This window comes from Dicentrarchus labrax, unplaced genomic scaffold, assembly GCF_905237075.1.
Source record: "Dicentrarchus labrax unplaced genomic scaffold, dlabrax2021, whole genome shotgun sequence".
Lineage (NCBI taxonomy): Eukaryota > Metazoa > Chordata > Actinopteri > Moronidae > Dicentrarchus > Dicentrarchus labrax.
In genome coordinates this window covers 25,038,563-25,051,420 of record NW_026136706.1, presented here as the reverse complement: position 1 = coordinate 25,051,420, position 12,858 = coordinate 25,038,563, and the positions used below count along the sequence as shown (strand labels likewise).

The 12,858-nt window shown below is 38.0% G+C and overlaps 1 protein-coding gene across 2 annotated transcripts in view; it reads right to left on the bottom strand.

Annotated features, from left to right (window-relative positions):
* The window catches only part of LOC127365473 (contactin-associated protein-like 5), a 92,524-nt gene extending 80,181 nt beyond the window's left edge, over window positions 1-12,343 (bottom strand). The window contains exon 1 of one of the 2 annotated variants that reach the window (XM_051403576.1): window positions 11,962-12,343. In XM_051403576.1, coding sequence (XP_051259536.1) covers window positions 11,962-12,046 — 85 coding nt within the window. In that variant the 5' untranslated portion in view covers window positions 12,047-12,343. The remainder of the gene's footprint in view (window positions 1-11,961) is intronic. The other variant, XM_051403577.1, reaches the window with a different exon arrangement.
* Window positions 12,344-12,858: the final 515 nt, after the last annotated feature.

The following is a 12,858-nucleotide window of genomic DNA, read 5'->3' as shown; positions in this document are numbered from 1 at the left end:
GCAACACGGCCTGGTTTACTGTAGCACTTCATTTCTCTGAACGCTGCATATAATCTAAAGGGACCTGTGAGCATTTACAGGCAGCCGGCGGGATGTTTTACTGGGCTATCGACAGCTTTAGTGATTATACACATCTCATCTGCCAAACATGAATTATTCAGCCCTCATTCAGGAATGTAATGAAACAGGACTTGTGTTGATTTTCTGTAGAATTGCTGGTGAAGACATGGTAAACAATGGATAATATCTTGTTAATAAAGGGGTAATAATGCTCAAAAATGTGGTGATTACAAAGGTAGCAATAATTAAGGCCTAATATATTGGTAACGTGTATGATACATTTGCGATATTAGGGTTAAATTTAAGTAATAGGGTAATATTAGGGTGAATATTATAACATGCAGACAGCCATAAAAAGTATAATTTACTTTCAAGTAAAAAGAACTAGTATTGATTTAGTAGTCTGAATTCAGTTGAGTTCAGTGGTTCTCATTGAGTGGTGCAGATAAAAAAAGAGGCTTTCATAAGCATCAGTTTTGTCTCAAAGGAATGCTTCATGGAGGTTGAGGGAGTTTCACACCAGTGCAAGAAGATGATTGAGCCTTGGTTTTATAGCTTTATGTAGTGCTTCGTATGTGAGTGTGGTGGTGCATGGGAAGTCTCTCCAGACAAGACACATTTATAGATATGATGCCTGTGTCAGTGTGCCGCCCTCAGTCTGTTCTGCTACTGGTTCAAAGCTGCTGCAACAGGCTGAATAAGGACTGATTACACACAACAACAACACAGTAAAAAACATATTTACACACTCTGAGAATACATTGCTGGTTCCCTACAGATGGCTACAAGTCGTCCAAATTAAATGACAAAATCTGTTGTTGTTCCATGCACTCCAGAACGTCTGCACTCTGTAAATGTAAATAGGTATTAAAATAGAAAAGTAGAAAAATCTATTGACTTCTAATCTGTTAATATCTAGACAACTGGTTCCCAGTCTGGGGTCCTTGGCCCCCATTACTGGTTGCCAGGGTGTCACAGGAGATTGTAAAGCCTTCTTGATTTTAAAGAGATTTTAAAATAACTTAAAAAGAAAAAAATACAGTCTGCCTATATCTCAGCAGTCATTTCTAGGGATGTCAGGATACAAGGAATTTAGTTGATACCGGTACCAGTGAAACTCCACGATTCTAAATACCAATTCCATACCACGGTAAAAACATATATGAACAAAAAATCTCATGAACTCCTTTCTTAAAAAGATCCGGACATTACAAAAAACAACAGTGGTCCCTTTTCTAATTATCTTATTTACTTAATTCACTATTTTAAGCTCACTTTTTTTCTTTATTTTTTCACACATGCAACACTTTGTTCGTCTCTCTCTGACACACACACACACACACACACACACACACACACACACACACACACTGACTTGCCCTTTCACTCTTTCTGTTTATCTCTCTCTGTATGTGTCTCTGTTGACTTTCTTCAGCACTATGTTTTGTAAAGTTTTCCAAAAATCACAGCTTGCGTTTAGGATTATTCCCTTTCAACAACAACGAATCTGCAAGGCATGTGCGACTGTCACTACACTGGAGGGGCAGAGCGAAGGGAGATTATCCACTAGTTAATCGATTGTGCATACTTACTTGGGAGGGAGAGATGCTTTGGGCTGCATGTAGGCGTATATGCAGCCCCATCAGGTCTGAAAATAATTGAAATCCCGGTACCTACTGTGACTTGGTACTGAAGTACCTGGTCTCCTGACATCCCTATTCATTTGTATAAAAAATATATAATTCATAAAAACATTGAATAAAGTAGTTTCATCTTAAAAATCTGTGTTTCTCCGACGCTGTTCAGCAAAGAAAGCACCTCCCGGAGGACCTTTGAGTCCTAACATTAGCTCAGTTTGTTTCTCTGATAGCTTAAGATCCAGTTGTCTGATGACTAAAATCTTTCATTCAGTAAATATAGAGTTAAAAAAACAAGATCCAAAAAGTGTATGATAAAATTTGGCTTAAAACTGGATAAAATGTCAATTTTTGACAGCTGTTGCAAGTAAAGAGACTGGCGACTTGTAATGATAATAAGAATAAGATGACAGATTTTTAACATTGTTGGAAACATTTGGGATAATGTGAGTACACAACTCAACTACATATATAACATCGGTCTATATAAAATGTCCATAGTGTTTATGGACATTTTAATGTGGAAATGTTAACATTATATCTTTCCCTCTCAGCAGCCTCGTCTGCCTTAGAAGAATATGCAGTTAAAACAGCCAAAGAGCTAACAAAAACAATGAAAAGAAAACACTGAATTTGTCAAAAAAGAAGCCTATTAAGTATGTATGATTGTTAAAAGGTAAAATAATCCATAACAAAGACAGAACTGTATAAAAAGTGCCTAATATATCATGAAAACACATCTGTGATGTAATATTCACAGTAAATAATCTGCTCAAAATTCATTTTTTACGCAAACTTCCTGCAGTTATTGTGTTTACTCTTTAGGTTCATTGTACAGTTTATCAGGTGTTCTCTACTGTTATTGTCATGCACTAAATATAATATGAAATATCCATAAAATATGTCCCTGAGTCAGGGGTTGTCAGTTTACTAAATGATAGAAAAGGGCTCCCTCAAGGAAAAAGGTTGGGAACCACTGATATAGAACCATACAGGGTCTACAGGCATTAGAGCAGTGTAAGCCTTTGATTGGAGACACTGCTGCTCAAACCCGTGAACCAGCAGCTCCATATAATAAGTGTTTGTTCCAGTTCCCCGAGAATACATCATAATCAATATCAAATCATAGCGTGTGCACAAGCAGGTCTGTGTCTAATTCACAGGTAATCACACAATGTAATTACACAAAATAATAAACTGTGCTATGCAGAATGTGAAATCTGGCCAGGCGAGTATAGGCAGGCCTTGGCGTTTTTTTTCTTCTTAATTTAACACCTAATTTTTTTTATCTTAGATTCTGAATGCTCAAAAAATAAATCATTTTTTTGTCTCATTTTTCATCACTGTGACCGTCCCTTGCTGGTTATTGCATCAATCTCATTGGCACAGTCGATAGAAAGTGGGTGTTGATAATCCTTCCAGACCTCGCTGCCAGTAACACTGAAAATAAATAGAGGATGAAACTTACAGACTCTACAGCCATTTGAAGCATATTCATTGCACTCTGTAGACTGGGAGTTGCTGCAGTGTCGCTGTGTGACCAACACAGCTGCAAATGGAAAGGCCTCCACTGGCGCCATATTCATCACAATAGATTTTTTTCTGCTCCTGAGGGACCAGGAAGAAATTATTTCTCTAAATAGTCTGATATCATGTGTCTATTGCCTTTTCTTCTTTCTCATTACAATCAAAAAACATTTTGTTCTGTACACTGCTGAGGACAGTATAAGCATCCTAGTACCATCAGATTTCTGAAGATTCTGACAGTAAAAACACATATAAGCATGTCACTAACTAGCTTCTTATCCTGGGTAGGCGATATAATGATGGAGATTGTGACATGATATAACTTTTTTTTCCTTTCCATGGTATTTATCCCTTTAATATCTCTGAATTCATCCATTGTACACAATGTTGTAAATCAATGAGAGCAATTGGATTCTTGAATCAAAGTCGAAGTACTTAAAATATTAAACTATTTAATACTGATTAATTGGGCCAATTATCTGCCATTTTGAGACGATCGACATCAGCCAATGCCGATGAACAAAAAATGTCTGCAGACACATGTGCAGGCATCCGGTGTGTCAGTGTGGCTGCTGTGGAACAATGTTAGTGTTCCCCTTTGTGAGTTTTGGGAAAGTGGTGAGAAGGTTAGTTTCCAGCCCTGTACTATAACTCTCATACATCCTGCTGTAAACGTTTGCACTGTTCTCCCATCTTATATGAGACCAAATCTACTCTAAAACTGTTACTTACTGTATATATATTATGTTACAATTTAATAATGCAGATGAATGATGTCTCTTCTGACGTACTGTATCCCGCTTTCCCTTAAATATCAGTCACGTTCTGAAATCTACAGCATAAATCAATGTATTTTTCTATTTTATGAATTGAATCTAAAACAACACATTAGTGGATAAGATAACCATGTAAAGTAGATTACTTGGAATAATGAAATTATAAATTAAACTTTCTTTTGTTTTGATATCGGCATTAGTCTTTGAAAAACTCGGTCACTACCATTTAATTAAGATAAGATAAAAAGACATTCCTGTCTGGTTATTTTATTCATTAAAATATTTCTACAGAAATGTTCCAGAAAATGTCTTATATGAAGTTTATGCCTGTCAAACTGATTATGTTAACGACATATCATACAATATGATACAATGGAATTATCACCTATCACGATATCGGCTTATCATTTAAGAATGTCATCAACATTTTAGTCAATGTGATGCCACAATAAGCAGCATAGTTTCCCCTACCATTACTAGATTATTTTTAACATGAAGGGTGTAAGACAATATCAAAAAATAACGTGTTGTGATATGTTATTCTGTGATACTGTATCAATTCTCAAAAACACGACTGATTTTTGTGGTTAGACCCTCAACCGCTAGACGACAGTGTTGTAAAGGTAATGCAGGGCTATGATGTATATACACGTATCGCCACATTCTTGCCAATACACAGCCTTATTTAATATTAATATAAGTGCAGGTTTTGTTGTTGTTTTGGTTGTGTGGGTGTGTTTATCAAGGATATTTTAATATTTTACATTTTTAATATTTTACAATTCCAATGTCTGAATATTCTTAAAAATTAAAAGTTCATTGCTCTTTGGAAGGGTGTACTTGCATTATTATGCTTATTATTAAATTGACAACAAGATAGTTTATTGCAATTATTTCTGGAACAATATATCGTCCAACAAAATGAGTCATTGTGACAGGCCTAATGAAGATCCGTATACTGGTATAAAATACATAGACCATGATAGCACACTGACTAAATTATTTTATTGCACGTTTTATCCACTCAAATATTGAATTTAATACCTGAAACAGTGAAGACAGCAGCATCTGTGTGTGTGTGTGTGTGTGTGTGTGTGTGTGTGTGTGTGTGTGTGTGTGTGTGTGTGACAAATAATTCAATAGAAATACATCAGAAGAAACAAAAACGCCTCGAAAAGATGAAATAAAGACTGTAAACTTCTCTTCATTTCATGTCTCCGCAGAGCAGCAGTCAGTCAGAGATCATACGAGGAGCTTTGAAATGCTGTATTTACTCAATTTAACCGAATAAACACACAGCCCTCTGCGGCAGTGCTCCTTACTCAACTTCAGTTTTAAAAATCAAGTCATTCTGACGGAGATTAATCGGGGTAGAAATATAATCTTGTTGGTTTTTTACAGAAAGTAAATGCAGTAATCTGCCCGTAACCAAACTGTCCTCCTCAAAATTAAAATGTATGGGAACTTTTCCATTTTACATGATAGCGAATATGCCGGGAAGCCCCTCATGTATGTCCCTTTGAATAATTTGACATTTCTATTGTCTTAGCGATGTGAGAGAACAAAAGATACATGTATTTGAAAGTGTTAAAAATATCTGCACCATTTCAACACAGAATACCACTGATGCATGCTTTAATGGCAAGAGCAAATACTTTGAGAGTTACAGATATATTAGATTAGAAAATAATCTATGAGGTATTTAAAATATTGTTCTTTAAAATATTAAGTCTTTTGTAAATACACACAAAAACAATAATATAAAAAATATTTGAAACATATTTTTATAACATGATAATTCCAATGAATGCATCTGAAAACTTTAAAAGGACCCCCTGACAGAGTGCCACATACTCCACTTTTAGAATCACTGACATACAGTATTAGGCAATTGGCAATTTGTGAAACAATTGTGCTTCAGTCATTCCTGATTATTATTTAAGAGTTTTCATGGTAACTACCAGAGGATTTTTTTTATATTTTCATTACTAGTTAGTATGTACTGCAAATGCTCCCACTCTTTAATTTACTGTTGTTTCAGTTTGAGTCGGCTTAATCTCGAGAGTAAATACTTTAGTTCAAATTATGATAGGATTTTTACACTTAATAGCTAAAATATGGCATAACAAAATACAAAGGTAAAAAATAACTGACGTTAAAAAGATAAAAGATGCACAGACATAGAGTAATCCTTGTGACATAATCATTCTGTATACTATTTCTGTATATACTGCCGTTGAATTGCATATGTCGTGCAATCTAATGTCAGTCATAGCACATTGTTATGCCAGTCCGGATGTGTACACTGCACATTCCTTCCAGTTGGTTGTGTCTAAGAACTGCACTCTATGTTTAAACATAAGGAAAAGTGCCTGCGCTGTCACACAGCAGTGTTCTGCCTCATTTACCTTTTGATAAATTCATCAGGCCTTGAATGTGTACATCAGTAGGTGTTCCTTGAATGCCTGCTTCACATTCATTAGCCGAGTGAATCTGCAGGTGCATCATCTCCATCACACACACACACACACACACACCGTCATTCCTGCCAGCTCTGCGCCAGCACGTTCTAGGTGCTTCAGATGGCAAATAATTAGTTGTGAAGTATCTGCTCGCTGAGCTAACTTGAAGCATGAAATTCAAAGTTAATATATGTGTGTGGTTCTTCGCCACATCGGAAACAGATTCCAGCTTATTAAAGATGGATGCGCGGTGCAGCGGTCTCTGCCTGCTGTGAGGGAATGACTGAGAGCGTAGCAATATTCCCCCCTCAGACCTGTGGTGAAGGAGAGTGTCATATCATCTGGTAATGAAAGCCTTCGCTATTTCCGGCCAAAAGCCAACTTTAAAAACACTCATATTTCCACTTATAGAAGGAAACATTTCCCTGAAAGAAGCCTCACATTGTATACATATACACACGCTGCAAAAAAGGAATCTCTATAAAGTAAAAAAGCCTTGTTTCTTATTTTTTGTCTAAAAAGTCTTGTAAAGCAGGTTTTGCATTAGAAAGATAATCTGGTTTTAAGAAAATATATCTAACCTTGTCTTATATCCCAGCTAACATTGAGCTAGATTTAACCAGTAACAACTTACAACAATGGTTTCCATAATATCCCAGCAGAGGAACAAGATTATTTTCAGTTTTTTAGGGGGAAGACCACTTGCACAACTTCTTAGTTTAAGAGAAAGTAGTATGTTGAAGCAGCTGTTTAGTTTTTCATTGTTAAAAAAACGACAAAAAAAATGCTCATGGTGCCTTCATTTAAGATAAAATCACTCATTTTTATTATGCTATTTGAAGAAATTGTGTCTTATTGTAATCTTTTTTACTAATAATCGTACACATTTTTAAATTCAGCTCAATAAAACGACCAAAATACTTATTTTATTTTATTTTTTTCTTTTCTTTTTCATTGCTTGTAGTAAGCACAACTTGCTTACATTTTTGACATTTCTTCTGGTTTTAAAGTCCATTACAGTGTTTCAGTTGCTAGGTTTTTATGCCAGTTTTAAGAATTCTAAGTAAGTCGTACCCCATCAATACAAGACATTTTTATTATATTTAAGAATATTTGGCTTGTTTCAAGAAGTGCTGTTTTTCCAGTGTACAAAAAGGTGCTATACATAAGTGAAACAGATTATAGGATTATTCTCATCAGCACTGTCAAACAGGATATGACAACAACCAACGTGTTGATAAATGTGCTGTAGATACAAATATCTAGGTACATTAGCACTGAAACAATTAGTCAGTTAATTGGCACTTACATTTCTCTCATATTATAGAAAATTAAATATGTTTTGGTTTTAGACTTTCTGGACAAAACAACCCATTTTAAGACATAATCTTGAGCTCTGGAAAATAGACGTTTTTGTTGTTGTTGTTGTTGTTGTTGTTTCATGTCATTTTATATAGACCAAATGATTAATCATTTAATCGAGAAAATAATTATCAGACTGATTAATAAGGAAAATGATCATTAGTTGCAACCATGGGATGCACATATGTATGAACTGCTGTAATCAATTACTCAGAATATAATACTAATTGATAAAGTAATTACATTAACTCACTAATTACTCAACTGCAAAAGTATTAGTCACTAATTACTTTACGCTAGAGAGCAGTTTACAAGCTGCCCCACATCTCCTTAAAGTTGTGTAGAAACAGTAAACAAGACATTGTAGTTTATCAAGCAGCTAGCCTGATGTTACAGTTTGATGTTATCAAGCTAAACTAAGCTAAGCTAAGCTAAGCTAAGCTAAGTCCTAGTTCCCTAGCTAGGCTGGTAACTGAATGCACCAAGACAAAACTGATTCCAACCCTACCATCCAACTCCTGACCGGACAATCAACCTCAAAAATGTCATATTTAGTAACTGGGTTAAAGATGCAGATTTTAGTTTAAAACGTAAGACATCTATGTATTATGCTGCATTGCTATCTACTGAAGTTACCATGCTAACCAGCTAGCCCCGCCGAGTCTCGTAATACCACTTTGTACCTCAAGAGGCGATAGTGAGTCACTGTTGTGCGTAGTGTGCCATCAGTCTAACAACATCAAGGTGGTTTTAGAAGTTTGGCTCCTGGCCCGACTGTCCTCTCACTCCTCTCCAATTTCATGCCTCTCCTGTCCCCACCTGAACAAGCCATGTCTTCGTTGTCCCCTGAGTCGAGGTCCGATAAGAGCCACTGTCGTCAACTGGCCTTCGTGGGTCTTGGCCCAGTTCAGTTGTCCGCTCACCCTGGCTCCATTTCTGGTGCCCAATCCGTCACTGCTTCTGGCCAACATCCCAGCAAGAGTTCCGTCCTGCCCCTGGCCTGAAAACCTTCTCCTCATGGTGGTCCCAATGTCCTGTGCTAGAGGTGTAAACACCAACACTCTGGTGCTCCGACCTTCCAGTACAGGCAGAGTCAGCTAACAGGACTGCTAGCTGCATGGCTAACTAAGCTAACTATAGCTAACGGCAGCTTAACTTTTTGCTGATATGCTGCCACCTATTTGTTTGAAGTATGAATTCAACAGGTGGCAAATTCTTAGACATACCTCCAAATGTAAAGTAATAAATACATTTCAAACTGAACTGAAATACCTTACACTACTTGTTACTGACCAAGGTTATCTAATTTGCTCAGTATTGTAGTAATGCACATGGCTTTGGTGCTAGCCAGAATGTTCCAGACTTATTGTGCCACCTAACAATTCAACATCCTGGCATGGCACCTTAGTTACTAATATAAAACCACTTTAGCTAGAGTGGTCAACATAATGCCAGTAAAATCTGTAGAAATATGAACATTCTCACTTTTACTATGATATAATTGCTAGGGAGCTCATTGTGGTTTCCTATCGAGAAACATTCCACTTTTGTATGATAAAGTTGTATTCTACTGCGTTAATACAATAATTAATAAAGAAAAATAAGAATGTTCCGTACATTTGTGAATAGCTCCTCTGTTGACAGTTATATTGCCATTAGCGTAAAGGTCACACCAATACAGAATCAATGAACTCTTACTGAAGGATATACTCGCCATTGTCTGTCTGAAAAGCCAGAGAAAGTGCAGACGGACCTCTGAGAGGAAGTGGCTGCCGCCTGACAGTGGCTTCACAAACCAGCCATGACACATCTCTGCCCCCCTCCCTTTGGTTTCTCAGCGGTAAGTATGAAGGCAGCTCTTTGACCTCCAGGAACATCTCACCATTTCATCTCAGCACAGCACGTCAGAGCTGATCACTGCACACATTTGAGAACCACAGGGCTGTCATAAATGAGTAATGCAGCTTAGTTTAGCTCAGTTCCTCACCTTAACATGAACTGCTTAAAACCCACCACATGCCGGTAATGCTCAAAAACAAAAAGATCACATGAAGTCATGCCTCTGGTATATTCATTGACTGTTGGGAATCGCTTTTTAAAATTTCAACACGACAAGATTTATACATTACACAACACAAATGACATGAACACTAAACTGATGACTTATCCGGCTAGAAATGAAAACTTTGTCCAAAGAGTACAGCTAGAGAGATTGTCATCAAAAAATTGTATTGCCTTGGGAGAATGAACGAATGTGCTCACCAGAAAACATTGAAATATGACTTTAAGATTATAGTTTTAAATTAGATTATATAATCGTGTGCAAAAATTTATGTTTTGGCCTGAAAGGGAAGGTAGAGAGTCCAAAATTGAAAGGTCCATTCTCTAGGGAGTATGAATGTCCTAAAGGACTGAAGGCTTTACAGGCATCTAGCAGTATATTTACTGATGGCAACGTCCTTGCCTCACCCTCCCAATCAAGCGTGTGGAAGAAACTATGGTGGCAGCGAAACTCGCAAAAGGCCATCTATAGGCGGTGTTTGATTTGTACATTCTGGGCTACTGTAGAATAATGGTGGTTCAACATGGTGGCCTCCGTAGAAGAGGACCCACTCCTTCTTTAGACAAAAACGTCTCATTCTAAGGTAACGAAAACACAACTAGTCTTATTTTCAGGAGATTATACACCAATGAAAACATACCTATGAATATTATATTCCATTTCTGACAATAGTTCCTCCTTAACGTTACACACGGGACCTTTAAATCGGTACATTTTGACAATCCGCAAATTGGATTTTGTGTATAAGGGGAGAGGTGGGCAGGGATATCCACGGGAAACCTTGTGGGAACCTGACCCCTGAGTAAACCGTGGAACACAGAGTGTGTTTTTGTTCAGCCACGGTGACTCAAGACATCTACCTCATTTTCTTTATAAAACACACATTTCATGTGAAAACACACATAACTTCCTGTTATGTGACCAAATATTAGAAATACCTAAGCTAAGAGCCCAGTGTGTGTATCAGGAAAACACTTTTCATATAAATAGTTATCAATGTCTGCACGATTTGTCTTCAGTTTGGGTATGAAGAGCGGATTTATGGATGTAAGCTCTGCTCATTGTTCCCGCTGCAGATTTCTAAAGGAAATCTTGCAACAAGGTTAAATGAAAAACATAGGTTCTATAGCTAACATAGACATGTCTACAGTGTGCACAATGTTTATTAGATAACTGAGTTACCATTGATTATTCGGTATATACAATATTTAAAAAACGTACAACCCTCCCCAAAATCTTCCTTTAGATTGCTTGATTTGTCCTAGTCAAACCCCAATAATATTCAGTTGATAGCAGAAACCAAAGATAGCAGAAGCCCACACATCCGAGGAGCTGAACACAGTGAACTTTGGTCATTTATTCTTGGAAATTGACTTAAATGACGGATGGTTTATCAGAATTATTCTAATCTCCATAAATCCACAGACACATTATTGGAACCACTCATCCAATTAAACACAAATATAAAACTGTCCTGGCTCCAAATTTAAAATGACAACCCTTGGGGAGAAGCAATCTGTCTTCAGCAGGCTGTGTGTGTGTGTGTGTGTGTGTGTGTGTGCGCGCGCGCGTGTGTGGTATTTTCACGTAGGAGTGGACCAATAACAGCAGCCGTCTGTGCACTACAGCTGTGACCAGTCAGCAGTTTTCTCTTCAACACACACCAGCAAAACATGTCCAAAGACCCACTCTTTAAAAATATCACATCAAGTGTGTGTGCGCCAGGAACCTGCGGCTGCGGAGTGAGCGCAGGCGCTCCACACTGCGTTACACTTGTGAATGAACAGAGATGAACCTGTTTGCTTGACCTTCATCGAAACACAGGCGAGGACGTATCAACAACTTGTTCATCCGCATGATACTGACACAGAGGAAACCTCGACAAAGTATTCACATGACCAACAACAGCTGCGTCTTTTACAGTCACGATGCTCCCAACGCAACACCGGGAGGACAAAGGTACCAGCCAGGCGTAAAAACTTGCCCGGTTCGAACAGCTCCTGTCTGATTGCGCACAGCGGCTTTCACTGGAGAGGAGAGGAGCTTACAGGTGAGCTTGTAGGTGAAATACTCACAGTGAGTAGCGGCGGATGCTCCGCTAAAGACGCTCAGAGTGTAAAGGGTAAGCATATGCAGCAGCAGCAGCAGCAGAAAAACCATCTTCCCAGCCGTGGTGTGGTATTATCCGTGCGTCCGCAGAGAGAGGGCAAAACAAACAGAGGAGAGGTTCCTCCTCGCTCCTCCAGCACGGAGGGTTACAAGGAGTCTGATGAGGAAGAGCAGACCGCTCCCACCACCACACTCTCTCTCTCACTGCGAGGCACAGCCCTCCCCTCTCCCTTTCTCTCTCACTCTCTCTCTCTCTCTCTCACTCTCTATCTGTTTCAGTCTTTATTGGCAGAACAAGAGCATTGCGATGCCCAAGCACGGCCATAAAATGCAGAACAGTAGCAAAGATCCACAGAGAAAAGTGCGCAGCAGCAATTCCAACCTTTACTATATATATATATATATGCCTTTGTGAATTCAGATAACTTTATTGTAAGAGAACAAGAAGCCTACAGTGTTATAAGCTTGGAGTGTTGTGGCAGGTTGGTATCTTTTGCATGCGTGGTAGGGAACCAATCAGTGTGAAGCGCCTGATTGGAGCGACGTTTTTTATCCTGTCACGTTTTGTGCCAAGAGCAGAAAATATACAGATCTATCTGTCTGTAATTCCAATGTGTTTTATTGGCAGTGCATTAATCAGATACACAACCAGCAAACAATGTGGCACAAGGCTTGTAATTTATGTAAGGGGGTGGAGGGGTGGGGATGGCACACTCACCAAGGGACCCTATTAAAGAACGCATAAGATGACCCCACAACATGCTTTCTTTGTTTTTCTTACTATAAATTTCATTTGATTGGGTTGTTTTCTTTGTTTGTTTGTTTTATTTATGTACAGATTTAAAGGTCCAGTGTGTAACATT